This window comes from Pithys albifrons, chromosome 6, assembly GCF_047495875.1.
Source record: "Pithys albifrons albifrons isolate INPA30051 chromosome 6, PitAlb_v1, whole genome shotgun sequence".
NCBI lineage: Eukaryota > Metazoa > Chordata > Aves > Passeriformes > Thamnophilidae > Pithys > Pithys albifrons.
In genome coordinates this window covers 45,736,308-45,753,501 of record NC_092463.1, presented here as the reverse complement: position 1 = coordinate 45,753,501, position 17,194 = coordinate 45,736,308, and the positions used below count along the sequence as shown (strand labels likewise).

At 38.8% G+C, this 17,194-nt stretch overlaps 1 protein-coding gene across 1 annotated transcript in view; it reads right to left on the bottom strand.

Moving 5' to 3' along the window:
• Nucleotides 1-17,194, bottom strand: part of SLC1A2 (solute carrier family 1 member 2) — an 86,217-nt gene that overhangs the window by 10,069 nt on the left and 58,954 nt on the right. Inside the window, exons 6-10 of the mRNA XM_071558666.1 lie at nucleotides 16,620-16,746; nucleotides 13,562-13,795; nucleotides 11,683-11,877; nucleotides 8,162-8,296; nucleotides 2,475-2,706 (exon numbers count right to left, since the gene is read on the bottom strand). Coding sequence (XP_071414767.1) covers nucleotides 2,475-2,706; nucleotides 8,162-8,296; nucleotides 11,683-11,877; nucleotides 13,562-13,795; nucleotides 16,620-16,746 — 923 coding nt within the window. The remainder of the gene's footprint in view (nucleotides 1-2,474; nucleotides 2,707-8,161; nucleotides 8,297-11,682; nucleotides 11,878-13,561; nucleotides 13,796-16,619; nucleotides 16,747-17,194) is intronic.

Genomic DNA, 17,194 nt, shown 5'->3' with positions numbered 1-17,194 from the left:
ATGACAAAATGCACTGATTTTTGAAACAAAGTAAAGCTTTTTCTTAGATCATTGCAAGGGGGAAACATGCAAATACAGGAATGAACAGCTTATTCAGAAATGAAAGTCAAAGAGTCAAGTGAAATGTGGTAATAAAAAAAAAATACAAAAATTTCATGCAATAATAACCACTCTACCTCCATATAAAGGTAAACTAATTATTAATTATGTACATTGACCATGCAAAATTATAAAGTACTAGTGTTATACATGGAATATATTACAGAAAGTAAATAGAAAGGACATGTGAGTAGATTAGCTTTTTTGTATCCTGACCAGAGTTGCAGTAAGCTTTTCAACCCACCAGTGCATTTGACAGGATGAAGAGATGTCTCTTCAAATTTAACTGCTGCTTGTTTTGAAGCCCCAAATTTCACATTCTGTTGCCTTTGCTAGTCTAACACTTAGGAGCTGGACACCACTTCAACAGGATCCAAATGCTTTGCAGATGTCAGCATATACGCATAGCTTATCAATTAGGTCACAACACCACATCCTTTTGGCAGACAGACACATGGACAAGAGAAGTGAGCTGCTCAAAGTCAGTCTTGTGCTCAATCCAGTAAAGCCTGGCTCTTTTAATGAGTTTAAAAGTGCAAAGTGAGACCGTAAGCAGAGCAAACCTAAAATAGTTAAAGGACAAATATTTCTAGCTCATACTTCAGTGGTCTCAAACTTTAATTACAGGGTGTGCTTAAGATGACATACTGCACTCTTAATCCATGTTTTTGAGGCAAGCTACTGCCTCAAATGAGGGAAATAATAGAAACTGAAGGAGAAAAGAAAGCCCAGCAAGTATTGATTGCATCAATAGGCTCCTACTTTCTAACTTCACTTGGATATCTGTGCAGATCTGAGAGAGGAAGCAGATAAAATTATCAGTATTCAGTTCCATGAACATGATTCAAGACTAATATAGGGTAGCTTAATTTGTCTTAAACCCACTGAAATTAGCATAGTCTATTTAATTTCAAAATGGTTTTCCAAAAATTCTAAAGTAAGTTATCCAAAAAAGTGTGTGTGTGTGCACTTGCTTATTTTTAATGAAAAAAAAGTCTTCTATCAAATTTCGTCTTTCTTGCCAGGGAGTTTCTTTCTTCCTTCAAATTTTAATCTCTTGTGTCCTTCCCTTTTTAGAAAAATGTAAATTTATGACAATTTTTGATTGTATTCTTTTCATTTCAGTTTTTATTTGTTCAATTTCCTTTGGAAAAAGAGTGGATCAGGGGAGAGCCATCTCAGAATAAAATGTAAGTTTTCATTTTAAAAAAATCACTTTACTGAAACCTTGAAAGACTGGGGGGGAAATTGAAGATAACATGAAAGCTGGATTTTTTTCCTGAATTCAGTATTACTTTTCCCCCTGATAATTTTGGTTTGGCCTACATTATCAAGAAGCAAGCATTAGAAAAAAATATTCTAAAGAATATTTCCAGCCAGGCTAGATACAAGTGAAAATGGTAGAATAGGACTTATATTTGATATATAAATATGGTGATCTGCTAATGGACTTAGTGTAATAACTGAGATACTGGCTCAGTTGTGGCATCTGGAACATACAGAAGAATCTATCTGGATAAATGGCTAAGGTAGGCTGATTGGCCAATTCAATGTCTCAAAGACAGAGTACAGCATCAGGCTGGAGTGTTAATGAATTTTAAAAAAAATGAAATTAAAATTTCCATCTTGTTTCACTCCCTTTCTCCTCCTTTTCAAAACCTCTCTCCTGATTTTAAACTTCCCCATCCTAATGGTGGTTTCTTTGCAAACTTTTAACCATTAACCTCCCCACTGTTTTCTCGTTCAACTGGTGGAGTTTCCCAAGCTTACTGTGCTCTGAACAAGATGCTATTACTGCTATTAATATTCCATGTTAGTTACAGCAAGGATTAGAGAGAGAATACAATGTTTGTGTCTTAATGACTCAGGAAGGAACAATAACAGAAGCGAAGCGTAAGCATGCTGTATGAGTGCAGGAGCATTCTGATGCTAAAGTGCATTCAACATGTCGATCTCTGAACAGCATATCATGAAGGCAGTCAGCAAGTGACAACAGCTGTATATGAATTGCAGCTATCCTTCATTTGAGTTGGCAATTAAGTTCTCTGTTGCCATAGAAAATTAAGTAAATGTCCATAGAAGGTGATGCCATATTCTCTGCGTCTTGGCAAATTCCATAATACGCTGCATCTTGCCTTTTGATATGTAAACAGTGTACATGATTTTTTCCCATCAAATGACAAGTTTTAAGAAGAGTGCAAAAAACCATCTTTTGAACTGCTCAAACACATTCAAAATGTCTGGGGTTCATGAACCTTGTTGTCACATTGTTATTTGCAGAACAATTTGAAAAATACATGCAGGTTAAAAAATAAGATAAAATAAAGCATGCAGTGCTATATACATGTCTCAATATCCATAAATGTGAAAGGTACCTTGCACTCATCTACCATGACTGAGTTGTGAGCTGCAAAAACACATTGGTTTGAGTTGTTTTCCCTATGATTTTTCATGTCGTCATAGATTGACTGAGTCTTGGTCATTTCAATGTCTTCGTGCCCTTTATGATGGGAATCAATGGTGTCAAGTTCTGCCTTGGAAAGGTGGTAGACAATGCCAGCACCAAAAGAGTCCCCCACCACATTGACTGACGTTCTCATCCGGTCCCTATAAAAGAAGCAAAAGGCAGAGGCTGAATGGCATGAGGGGAAGAAAAAGCAGGGCATGGCAGCCCTGTTATTGGTACAGTTACTGCATTTGTTTCAGGAAGTTCAGGTGTCTTTTGAACAGAGAGATGGGAGCTTTCAAGGGAAATGGAAAAAGCTTGCTTTCCCAGTGGACTTGTTCAGGCAGGGAGGATGTTCAACCTCCCATGTCCCAGCTGCTCATTTGCATGGAGTTTGGCAAAGAATGTGTGCTAGATCACGGCCAAGCTGCAGAGCTGTGCTTGACTGAGATCTCCACAGCCCCTGCTACTGGAGCTGGAGGTTTCAATGCCAGGGTGACAGGCTCACATCATTGCTCTTCATTTAATCTTCAATGCCAGGGTGACAGGCTCACATCATTGCTCTTCATTTAATCTGAATTTACCAGATAACTGAACTTAATGCAGCCAGAGAAAGGGGTTTGTATCTGATGAGCTGTTCTCATTTCTGGTATGAATTATCAAATGGCCTCTCCCTTTACTCTCAGTGAGCAAACTATGGGGAACAAAAATGCCTGAAATATCTCCATAATGCTTAGGCCATTGAAGCTCCTCTCCTGGCATCATCTTTCCAGATGGCCATCTGTTACCATGGGAGCATGCCCACTCACACTATTGTATGCCAGAGCTTGGCATATGAGGAAACCAAATATAGGTCATGGCCTACAAAGTAATGAGCCTGGAACAGCATTTCAGTAATGAGTGCCCCTCACTGTAGGAGCATGCCAGCTGAGGCTAACATGCTTCATTTCAAAGAAATATGTTTATTGGTGCTTCCTGGACAGGATGCCATTGGACAGACATGCCACCTTTCTCCTGTCTTATCTTTAGTGTGGCTCTATTTGTCAACAGTGAACTCATAATTGTGGATTTTCCCTGATTTCAGAATTCTGCCCCAAACCTGCCCAAAGTTATGGAAAAATGAGAAAGGCATCCTGCCAACTTTTCTACTGCAAGTGGGCTGTATTACACATGTTGAAATAATTTACAGTCTAATTTGCCTCTTCATATCTGAACTAAACATAAAACTCCTAAAAACCTGAGGGTTGCAACTTGAAGTAACTTAGGGTAACTGAGTCGAGTTTTGTCAAACAGGTCAGAGAAGTGATTACACTGCTTAATTCTCAGAATATTGATCAAGATTCATTTACACAAAATGGGTAGGTTGAACAGTGTGGACATTTGCCAAATGACAGAAAAGCTAGCGTGTAAGACCTCATTTTGTATGACAGTGATCAATTTGAAAACAACCTTTCCAGTATTTCCAGCACCAGATTTGTATATGTCCTTTGCCTGTAGAACATTGAGAATAAAAGAGCTAAATATGTAAATCTTAAACTGATAAACATTCATGACCATACAAACTTTTGAGTCCATTCTAATATCTTTGCTCTAAACATTTGTAAATCTGCCTTTCTCAGCTGTGAAACTATAGTTCCATTTAAGTTTCTTCTCTCTCAACATTATCATGCCTACATATTCGGACTTCAATGGTGTAATAACTTAGATGAAGCAGTTTTTTGGTTTTTTCCTTTTTTTTTCCTGGCATCAAATGAATACCCAGGAGAAAAAAACCCTCTCCAATAATCCCTCTGAGACAGAAACAAACAAACATATAGGAGGAAAAACATCCTTCCAGTTTTGTTTCACACAAATGAAATGCTTTATGCAGTTCTCATGCCATTCTGGTGAAGACTGTTTTAAACCTGGTCAGAGTGGCAGAATAGGAAAATAAGACTTTCCAAGTGTGATTTTTAATTAAGTGCATCAAATACACTCAACCTGGCAATACAGTTCCACAGAAAGAACACCTGCTGAATTCTTTTGTGTGAATAGTCTCACATTTTGAAAGAATTCACTGATGCCAGATGACAGAGGGATTGTATAGACTGCCAAAAAAACAAGGTGGAGAGTACGTAAATGTAATTGAGGCACAATTCAAATGCTGAAAGGGAGGAGATGCTTCAGCTCACAAATGTGTACCACTAGCCAAGAGATCAGAGATACCAACTGCACACTGATGCAGAACATGTTATACTGCATGAGCCAAAGGAAACAAGTAAGTTCCTTACAACGGAAAAGACAAAGTCTCAGCTGTCAGGAATCAACAGCAAAGTGCCACGGATTTCTTTTGGGCCAAAGAACACCCTAAGAAGAACAAAGATGATTGTACTTACTCTTTTGTTTAAACAAACCAACCAATTAATTCCAGGCATGCTGGGACGATGTAAGCAAAACAAATAGAAGAAAGTTGCAGTCCAGACCCTGTTCATAACATCCAGACATCAACCAGGTCTGAATATTCTGAATTTAGATCTAAGCCAAGGAACAGATCAAAACTGAAACAATCTTTTCCTGAGTTACTGAATTAAGGTTTAAATACCAGATAAGCTGTCCAAGCTCATTTTCCCTAATTCCTCTCTCTTTACTGCAAAATACCACTAATCTGGTACCACTGATTTTTTGCTAAGCTTGTCAGCTCACATCTGGAGAGTATCCAGTTTCCGACTAGAGCAAAATAAGCTGGTTTTATTCCATCTGTTGGCATGTAATTGCTGGCCTATTAAATGCCACTGGTGTGTTGTGCTTGGTTTTAAACTGAGAGACTATAAGAGTTGTGAAATTTTGGTAAACTTGCCTGGTGAAGGAGCCTACACTAGATGTGTATGCTTGGGAGGGAGAAAGGTTGAGCAGCCTAATATCTAGAGAAGAAGTCATTACAGAAACCTTTCAGCTCCAATTTGAAGGACAGAGTGCCAAGTTTAAGGACTTGAAAAGAAGTTATCTTCATACTACACCATGACCAAATCATGTAAAATTTGTTTTCATAACACCACAGTAACAGATGATGGTAGTATTGTAAAATTAGTTGATGTTCTGATATTGGCTTTCATCAGAAATATTAAAAAACTCATAGAGTAGGAAATTTATAACAAGCTTTCTTTATCTGAAATCGAAATGATATAAAGACCTGTTCTAAATATTTAATTAATCAGCACAACACTTCCACTAACAATGTCGTGAATTTGCAGCACTAGCAGCATGACACAGAGCTTTTAATCTCTTTTTTATCTCTTTCCTCCTCACTTTTCAGTTCTCAGTCATGCTACCATTGCACTGCTGATTGTTAAGGCAGAAGGATCCAAACCCAAACTGAAAGATCTTTTGCCTGCCATTTATTTTGGAAATATATCTTCAAATATTTCTTTCTAGGAATTGTTAGCTTTCCTATATGTACATTCATCACAGCTACAGCTCCACCATAGAGAAGTTTTTATTTCCTAAAGAGGGGTGGCCTAGGCAGTGGGAACAATGTTGCTGAAGCCAAGAATGAAATGCAACACAACTGCTGATAAACATACATCTTTGAGGCTTGCTGGTGTGGGCAGAGCTTCTCCGTCCACAGGAGAATTTTAAAAAGACATTTCCCTAAAAAAGCCAAACAAACCACAGGCTCCTTTTGCACATTCTCCTACCAGCTGCAGAAACCTATCTATTTGCCTTACTTTGAGAGCCAGGAGAAACATATATTTAAAATATATTTTTATAGATTTTTTGTCTCCTCCTCCCAGCTGCAGATTCCTATGCCACTTTCCTGTTTTCAGCTATGACTTCATCAATGTAATAAGCCCACAGAATATCACATCTTTCCCTATGCCAGCTGTACTCTGCCAGCTGAACCCTGTCTCATTTCACCATTCTGCATCATGTCATCATTCTATTCAGTTATGTATAAATTATGTAAGTCAACTTTTCCCTTTGCCTCCTCAAGCTGTAAATTCCTCTTTCATTTTTCCCTGAAGCAGAAATCAAAACTGTGGTCTATTCTTCAAAACTTTTAGTGACAGATATAGTAGTAGATCGAAAATACATATCAGAGGATTGACTAAATTCTTGAATTCTTCTCAATAAGCCAAAATATAATTATAGAAAATCAATTTTCTATCTTATCTTCAGATTCTCAACTCTGTTAATTCTTCTTGCATAATTTTAGTTGTGTATCCAGGACTTTCATCAAACTTTTATAAAAATTCTACTAGTTAAACAGGCAGTTAAATGCCATCCTGACACCCAATCCCATCAGATCTCAGAAGCTCAGCAGGGCCAGCCTCGGTTAGTACTTGGATGGGAGACCTCCTGGGAATACCAGGGGCTGTAGGTTCTAGTCCCAAGGACTTCACTGTCACTATCCAAGCTCGCTTGGCCATGGCCGATGAACCTTAGGAGTTAACTGATGGGGCCAGTTCTGCACACTGTGCCTCACCTAAAAAATCCACTGTGCAGGCTTGAAGGGCACACCCACGTGGGGAGAGCCCTTCCCAAATCTTCGTTTGCAAATCCGAGCCATTATCCAGGACTAAAAGCTACCAGAAGGAAGCAGCTGAGGCTGCTTGTGTAGAAGAAAATGCACAAATAGTACAGTTATACTTGCATCTCCCCTTCTGGGCACCACAGCTGGAATGACAAAAATATGTGTCTTTACTACTTAAAAGAATACTGGGGGAGAGATGGCTTTTAACCAGAACAAACTGTGCTGCAGCAGGACAGGACAATGTGAAAGTCTCTACCAAGGCCAGTACAATTTAGAGGACTACTGAGTCTCTGCCAGCTCTGCACAGGTGACAGAAAGATATCCAAGCCGTCAAATGACAACATGAGAAAGGACATGGTTTTGGCATATCCTCTGTCTATATTTACAGCTTCTGTATTCAAATGTTGAAGACCAAAAGCCTTGACAAACTATCTGTAGGTTAGCTCTTTCTTACTGGAAGATCTGTAATGGCACTGAAGGACTTTGATCTCAAGTTCTTGGAAATGAAAGCCAGTCTTTCCAGTTTGAGGAATCTGTCAGTAAATGAAACCTTTTGTTCAGTTTGTATTCTTATTTCTATTTAGTTTGTATCTTGCCTAGAGCAGTCCCTTCTTAAAGGTATTTTACTTTCCTACATGCAAAAAGAAACCAATTTTTCCCATCATGAACAGAAAACATTTGATACTAAAAATGCCCAAATCACCCCATAACTTGCTGACCAAGTCCTTATGGAACTTGCATTTTCAGCATTCATCCTTTACTTTAGACCAGAACTACAAAAAACAGAAATATGAAAGCAAAGATCAGAAAACTGCTCTTGAGTGATGGCAACACATTATTAGAAGAAGAAAATATATGAGCTCACAAGTCTGGCAAGAAGACTCTTGGCTCATAGAAACTGAATTCAGCAGCTCTCTAACAGTTTGTAACATCTGAGAAGCTGCTTTCAGTGTCTCCTTGTTCATTGAACAGCCCATATTTCCTCCTTTGCTTTATCTGTGCAGTAGAATCCTATAGTTCTTTAAAACTAATGGCTGAAAAGCACTACAGACAAGCACTACTTCACTACTTTTTCTGCACAAAGTAGTGGAGTCAGCACAACTTACAAAAGCCAGTCAACAGCAACAAGCAAACTGATATCCTGGGTAGGAAGACCCACTGCAGTAAGGATCAGAAGCATAGTGACAAGTCCCGCGCTGGGAATACTTGCAGCTCCAACACTTGCAAGGGTGGCGGTCAAACTGCGAAAACAAAAATCAAACGGGAGTAGCAGGAAGAGTAACATACACTTTCATTTCATAATCATATGATCATTAGGAAGGTCATATTTTTAATGAGTTCTTCCCGTAAAACTAACAACTGTATGATAAATCACAGAAAGCTCAAGTCATAGTTTTCACTCTTGTGTTTCTCTAAAATTATTTATTAGTTCAGGCCAGATCTGTAGGGTTTGTTCTTAGAGTTGTAAGAGGGTTGTCTACAAGTTTTTAAAGTTATGACATTCAGATCTGTGTCCTGATGTTTTCTGAACTCTACCAACACATCCAGGGTTTTGAATCCTGAGTTTTGATCACCCAGACATGATGAAATTTGGTGATGATGGGTTGAATTTTCAGGGGGTTAATCTTTGTTTACTTATGTTACTTAAAGACTGAATTGTGAGTTAAAGGCTGAGAGAAAGTGGCTATTATTAAACACAGAAAAATAAAAATCTTGCGATCTAAAACGCACAAAATACAAGCCAGTGGTGTATGAAGACTAGATACAAATCACCCTAGATGAAAAAGCAAAATTGATCTGATTGTTTCATAAATCCAAACGTGTGTTTGTTTTTGCCTCTTATATTTTGATGAAGATCACTAGGGAGAATGTCTGAGCTTCAAAGGATTTTAAAAATACAACACAGACCTTTACAAATAACATCATTGAGCAGTCCTATGTAAAATGGAAAATAAATTTGTCAGAGAGCAAGTCAAGGGGAGAAAAACATGGAAGAGAAGGAGGAGAGGGAGAGGGAAAAGGTAAGGAAGAGTAAATAAAAATGAAAAGTGACAAAGTCACATGGAAAAAGGAACAAGAAACCAGGAAAGGAAATGTTACATTTGTGTTTTTAAACACAGAGATGAGTAATATGGCTGCAATTCTGTGGAGGTACCCAACAGATCTGAAAGTGTTTCCAAAACAGAAGTAGAAGAAAACAGACTCTGTGGGGGAAATGCTTGACCATCAGCCACAGAACTAATCTGTGAGGATGTTAGCCTGATTTAAAGCTGGCAGATGCTGGCTGGCTAGGTCTGACCCAGCTGACAATCCAGTCTGCAGTGTTTCTGTCAGGTGTCTGGGTTGGAGTGCAACCTGGCCTACTAAACACCCAGAGAGGTCCAGCAGGTATGCAGACAGGATGCTCTGCTCTGCTGTCAGGCTTTGCATGCAATGCCAGCTCTTCAGGCACTTTCAGCCTAAACTGGTAAGGGATTGCTTCCAAGCTCTGTGAGGAAATGTTCCTGCCAACCTTCCCACAGCAGCGCTTACAGACCTGGAAGGGAATGAAGTTAGCATTGTTCAGGACTAAACAGAATCTGGCTTAGCTACCATTTTCAAGTTCACCCTTTTCCAGAGAATACAGGAAACCAGAGGAACTGCATGACCAATATGAAGTAACCACAGCTGGTTAAAGGTGGGTTAAAGTCTTCTTGATTTTATGTCTGAGTCATTTGAATATTCGCAGTTCCACAAAGTGGATATAACAGACAAAACCTAATAACCTCTCCTTCATATGTATTGTCTCCTCAAGACACAGTTCTAGCCATATTGCTGTAACGAAAAAGTTATACAGCAGGAAGACGAGAACCAGGGGTTTTCTTACTGGTAGACCAAAGTTGCTGCCTGATTTGTATATGTGAGTCACAAAGCTGCCTACGTCAGCCTTGAAATGATCAGGAAGAGGCAATTGGTCAGGTCTCAGAAGAGGAGAAGAGGAGTAACTCAGGTTCAAGTCCATCAAATCCCTTGCACAACAGCTGATTCCTTACTTGAAGTTCCCTGGTCTCAATTTAGTTTAATATGCAGCAACTCTGAAATGTCTGCTTTCAGTTTTAGGAACAAATACACATCCTGCAGGTCAAGTATCTGCCTTTATTAGAAGCAGTCTTAAACCTTTTACAAACCTTGGTTTTACTATTTCAGGGGTTGGGGCAGGAAGTCAAGAAATGGAAAATGTGGAACTACTATAGCTGGGCAAAAAACATAGAATTACAAACTCCTTTGCAGGAGTTTCTTTAGAGTTAAAAGGGTTTAATTAAAGAAAAGGGTGTGGGTGAAAGCCACAGCAAGAAGGCAGACTTGACTGCCTTCACTTGTGGTTTCCATTTTAACTATTCAAAATGTTAGACCTACTGTCTTCATCAAGTTAAAACTCCCTTAGAGTAAACAGTCTTCAATCTTTCTTATCCTTTTTTAATGGGTACTTTCTTTTGTCCTTACAGATATTCAGTTTAGTCCTGAATAAGACAATTTGATATGAAAAGACTACAGTTAATATTTGCTGGGTTAGAGATAAAAGGTCTGTGAGTATCCAGACCATGCCACAGGCAATCTCACCCTCAGGATGAGCTATTTGCTGGTCTTCTGTTTTAGCTGTTTGCCAAAGTCACAGAAAAAGTATAGGCAAACATAAATACATGGACAGACTTTTTAGGTACACTTTTTTTTCCAATGCATAGAAACACATAGATTCTAGAAAAGATGACTTGTTGCATCCCATTACACCAAAATAAAAGCATTGCATTGGACAAAGAATGCTGTATACTGTAATTGTGTGCTAGTTTTGGCTGGGGTAGAGTCAGTTTTCTTCACAGTGGCTGGTATGGGGCTATGTTTCTGCTTTGTGCTGAACACAGGGTTGATAATACAGAGATGTTTTTGTTATTGATGAGCAGGGCTTACACAGAGTCAAGGCCTTTGCTGATTCCTGTACTGCCACACTGGCAAGGAAAGTTGGGGGTGCATGGGAGGTTGGAAGGAGACACAGCCAGGACAGGTGACCCAAACTGACCAAAGGGGTATTCCAGACTATATGACATCATGCTCAGTATATAAAGTGAGGGGAGAAAGGAAGAAACAAGGGCATTTGAAGTCATGGTGTTTGTCTTCCCAGGTAACGATACCATGTGACAGGGCCCTGCTCTCCTGGAGACAGCTGAACACCTGCCAGCCCAAGGGAAGCAGTGCCTTGATTCCTTGTTTTGCTTTGCTTGTGTGTGTGGCTTTTGTTTTCCCTGTTATCCCCATTTCCCTATTATTGCCTTTATCTCTACCCACAAGTTTTGTGGCCTTTAACCTTCCGATTCTCTCCCCGATCCCACTGGTGGGGAATGGTGAAGAGCTGCCTTGAGGCTTGGTGGCTGGCTGGGGTTAAACCAGGACAGTTGTCAACTGCAAAACTGTAAAACAACAGCAGCCACCAAAGCTGCAAATGACAGAACCAGGACCTCTGTATAAAATATACATTATTATTAGAAATCCATGTATTTCATAGTGAATCCAACAGTTACTGAATAGACATCCAATCAAAGCACTCCCATTTTACAGTTGGTAGAAAAAAAGCCTAGGAGCATTTTGAACTGACCTCACAGTAACTATCTGGCCTCCATCCAGGTCAATTCCATTCATCTGTGCTATGAAGATGGCAGCCACAGCTTCATAAAGGGCAGTTCCATCCATATTGATAGTTGCTCCAACAGGAAGAACAAACCTTGTTACGCGCTTATCAATGCCGAGATTTTCCTCAAGACACCGGAATGTGACAGGTAATGTTCCAGCACTGGAGGAGAGAAAGTAGAAAAGTAGGGAAGGAATCACAATCAATATAACATATACCCATAAGGGAGCAAAGTCAGAAATTTTATTCCCATTGTTTACATTTTCTACTTCCACTTCCTGCTGTGATTCAAGCCTTTTTTTAGCCAAGTTTTAAATTAAGCCTACATTTAGCTGGAAGTGGGACTGAGGCAAAGACATGAACATTACTTGAAATAGCATGACAACTTGAGAGAGCAAGGATGAATTTTTCAGACTCATTTACAATTTATTTCTTGCATTTTCTTGAAAAATACAAGTACCAGCTGTTTTCTGATGGACAGACCTATGAATATAGGGACAAATCTTAAATTCCTTTGATTGTGAATTTGCTCTAAAAAGGGAGAATTTCATATGGCAAAAAGGTACAAACCACATTGTTTGACACTGGAGGATGGAAAGAAAGGATATGAAACACAGCTGAAGGATAGGAAAAGATGTAACACATGGCTAAAAGAGGGGAATAGCTCTGTGCACAGATCCACAGTGCTTTGCTTTTGTGGGAATATTTCAGGTTATTACATTCACTTGCTCAAAACACAACATGTTCATCAAAAAATACTGCTGAAGTGGAAACTCAAATACTTCAATGAACAAAAGCCTTAGTTAAATTGTAATTTACTAAATCTCCTGGCCAGACTACATCTCCTATAATTCTGAGTTGTTTCACAGAACCACAGATTTACTGCAGTTGGGATGCATCTGTGGAGGTCATGCATCCCAAAAACCTTGCTCAAGGCATGGGCAGCCAGGGTAGGTTTCCCAGGAAGAAGCCCAGACAGGTTTAGTGTATGTCCAGGGACGGAGACTCCACAGCTCCCCTGGGCAACCTGTGACAGCACTGACATGACTTCACAGTAAATCACAGTAAAAAGAGTTTTATTGGGTTCAGACAGAATTTCCTGGGTTTCAGTTTGTGCCCGCTGCCTCTCTTCCTGTCACAAGACACCATGGAAGAGACCCTCACTTCATCTTCTCTACACTGTCCTTCAGATATTCATGTACATCAGTAAGGTCCGCTTGTCCATCAGGGGAGACATGACTCAGCAGAGTGGTCTGAGTTGACCCAAAGAGGCAGATGAATTATAGTTTTTCCAAGGCATTCTTGAAATCAAGAATGCTCAATTTTCTGGTGGCCTGTTTTGAACAAGGTTTTTTTATTTCACCCTTTTAATGTTCAGCTTTTCAATGAAGTCCCATTACTCTGCCAAGATGAATGAAAGTAAAACCTGAGAGCTTTTTTCATTTTTTTCTTGAAACCTAGCACCGTTTGGATTTTTTTGGTTTTTTCCTCAAATGCAATGAGACTGGTTTTAACATGCTTTCAGAACAAATAGTATTATAACTTTTTCCTAGTTGAGGAAACAAGCACTAGTTAACACAATTTTCTTGAGTCATTTGGTTAATGCCAGAAATGAAAACAAAAAGTGGGTCTCCCAACTCTCTGCAGGTGGCTTTACAACCTCTCGGAAAAATCCTGAAGGCATGTGGTATTTTGATTTATTTCAACATGGCTGGATTAATAATAGTTTTTATTCAATGGCATAAAATGATTTTGCAGTGAAGGTCAGAACAGCACATGAATTATGTCTAAACAGCAGTTAACGATCAGCTAAAAAATAAACCACGCTGGTATTTCTGAAGTGTACCTGGAAGCGGTGCCTAGTGCTGTGATCCATGCCTGGAAAATCCCAGCAAGGAATGAAAATGGGCTTTTCCTTGTTATCACAAAGTAGAGCAGAGGCAGGAAGATCCCTCCATGAATGACAAGACCCACAATCACAGTGACCATGTACATGCCAAGTTGTCTAGCAACTACTTCCAAGTCCTTGATTGCAATGATTTTTCCACAGATGAGACAAGCAATGCCCAAAGGGGAATACCTGGAGAAAGAAAAAAAGCATAGGCAGCACTAATCTTTGCAGTGTAGTCATAAAACCTGTGCTCAACACAGTACAGACTGGAGAAAGAATAGGGAGCTCTCAGGCTCAAAACTGAGGTGCAGACCAGGAATTGAATGGAAATTCAATGCACAGTTTTCATATCTTTTTCAAAAATAATGGCCATTCCAGCAAATTCCTCATCTACCTCATTTTCCATCCCCTCAAACAGACTATACATTTCCTGAATAGTTTTTCATTCTGGAATAACACTGTACAAGGATACTGTAATGTTACACAGGCTTGGGTCACTATGAAGAGTGGTGTAGATTTGTTTTTAGTACGTAACTTTCACAAGTGATTGCTTATATGGTTTCAGGGAGCTGCATTATTTACTTCAGTTAAACTATTTGTTGAAATGAACTGCTTATACCTTGAAGATTGCAAATGTTTCCATAAAGTTCTTTCAATACTTTGGACAATGTTTTTTAGTTTATGGATTCTTCACTAATTTTGTGCTTTTGTTACTTAGGGTAGGTGTTTGGTCCCCTTAACCATGTGATTCTCTGAAGGTGTATATTGAACTTTTAAATAGGATGATAATGGTAGCACAGATTGGGAACAAAAAAAACCCAAACAACTGAATACCAGATAATCAGCTATAGTGAAAAATACCTGAAAGCACCTGGATAGAAATCAGTATTTATACATGCACTGGTAAAGGTTAGTATATTATATGATTTTAAGTGACATTCATCTTCTCTATGTGTTCTATAAAAATTAAGCTGGGAGAAAAGTAATGTAATGCAGAGAAACAGAAAAAAAATCTCTTTGAAAAGAAATGATAATGTATATTTTCAAATGTGATTAGTGATTTGGACGCTTAATTAAAGACAAGAGAAAAGAAACTGACTTTCAGAATAAAAGTGCATCCTGTTTTATCTTAGAATATCTCATGATCTCTCAAGCAATGTGACCAAAACCTGGAAAACCCTCAATGACTTGAAATGCAAGGTCAGTTGTTATATTAGTTATCATAAAATGCCATACTTCAGTGAACTTGATGAAATACAATTCTTATAAAGAATTACATGGTCTCAGAGCCAGATGTCTGATTTGTTTATGCTTATGTAGCAATACCATACTCCTGAGGGTCTGTAGGTGCCACAGGAGTTACAGCTGTCTGTGCAGAGAAATCATACAGCAAACAAAATGTAGCTCTGCCTTAAGAATTGCATTTTTCTTTATAAATACATATGAAACCCCCTGCTTTTGGCCACAACTTCCTCAGAAATTCCAGAGGGAGTGGAATTTCAGACATCAATTTCTTTTTCTCATGAAGAGAGAAATAAAAAGCATATAAGTAAAAAATAAATATTTACAGTGGATTTCTTGAAACTGGAATGATTTCCTACTACTGCAACACTGACTACCAGAGAAAATTTATACTGTAGGCAGGGTATTATGTCTTGAGTCTACCAACTGGTGCTAAGTGAAGTAAGAGTAAATTCTAGCTCCTGGAGTGAAGTATAGTCACCATCTCTCCATAGAGTCGAGAGCAGCAGGCTATGGTAAATATTAAAAGCTTTGTGAATAAACACCACTGTAGTTTTATGCCACAAGATCATCTACAGAAAAGCAGAAGCATAACAGGAATGCAAAGTAATTGCTTCAAGTTTTTTCTTTCATTCTAAACATTTCAACATTGTTTTTACTATCTGCATCAATCACTCTTGCTGCCTCTGAAGCACTGATACTGCTGAAGCCTTGCTCTTCAGGCATCGTGCTCCCTTTTCTATAAACTGTGTCCACCTAGAGCTTCAGAGAAGAGGCATGCTGCTGCCTTGTAGCTCAAGAAATCACTTCCAGAAACACCAGGGAACCACAGGTAGCAATCGGCCATGATACATGTGTTCTATTGGAGTGGCTATTTCTGCTCTCAAAGACCTAGGAGATATGAAACACAGTAGTACAAGGCCAAACACAACAATGCATTTTTATGTTCTGAAAAACTGTTTTTATGAGATATGGCCAGGCTTGGCACTGTATACAAATAGCTCTGGGGAAGCCTTTGGCAAAAAACACACACACACACACACACACACACACACACACACACACACACACACACAAAAAAAAAAAAAAAAAAAAAAAAGAGAGAGAGAGAGAGAGAATCTCCTTCCAGAAGTGTAAACAATGGCTCAGTCTTAATTTGGTAAAGTCACTTCTTGCAGGCAAGTCAGGCCCCATTATTATGAATGGATATACTTCAAAACCAGGACAGATATCATCCAGTGAACCCATTACAGCAAGGTGATGACTCAGATTCTGCAGAAACTCTGGGTAGAGGGACTACACATCAGTGAAAACTGCTGGAATTTTATTTGTGGTAAAGTACTTTTATTACAGAAGACAGTGAGTAGTGTGTGTGTCCAGGCTTTTTTGTAATAAGTCTCCAAGGTAATACCCTGGGATTATGCTAACCTCACAGGAAGGCTGGGATGTTCTTATGTGGAGAATTCTTGCTTGCTGAGGTGTCCTTCTGTATAATGAACATCCATAAGCAATGTGGAATTTGAAGGCCTTTGCTGGTACATGTATGTCTTGTATTTCAGTAAACAAAGAGCAGAAATATTCTAAATTGGGTCCTAAATAATCCTCACTAAATACAAATAATGCTGCTGTGGTTCTAACATATTTGTCAAGGCTTTAAAGTCAACTATTTAATAGCAGTTTACTAACAAACTGTGGTCACTATATATAAAGGTTTTATGAGGGCTTCCTAAAAATAATAGTTTTGTGCTGTAAGTCAGAACTTCAAACTTACCACATGATCATAGTTACTAACTTCATTACAATCTCATTCAGGATGTTGAAGAAATCCACCATCATCTTGGCCTGTTCTCCCATTTTCCCCATAGCAATGCCAAAAGCAATAAAGAATCCTATCAAACCTATGAGGAAAAATTGCAAGACAAAAAAAGGCAAGTAAACCTATGTTTTTTAGGAAGTTTTTGCACTTAGTCAATGTCTTGATTCTACCTGTTATTCCAGATCTCACAAAATGAAAGAATGGATGAGCTTGAAAGGGACCACAGTGGGTCATCTGGTCAAATCTACTTGCTCAAGTAGGGTTCTCCTAGAGAACATTACATAGGACTTCAGAATAGGATATTACATGTCTTGGGATTTTTGCATATTTACTCACTCTCAGCTACCAAGATAAAATTCAGAACATCTTTGATTCTTCAATACTTTACTAAATTTCATAGCCCAGCTATGGTTTTGTTGTCAAAAAAACACATATACAATAATCTTCTCAGTGCCATGCAACTATTAGAAACCTCAAAAGCCCCGGTGAACAGTGCTATATCATAACTCTGTTGTTAAAACAGTTGCTAG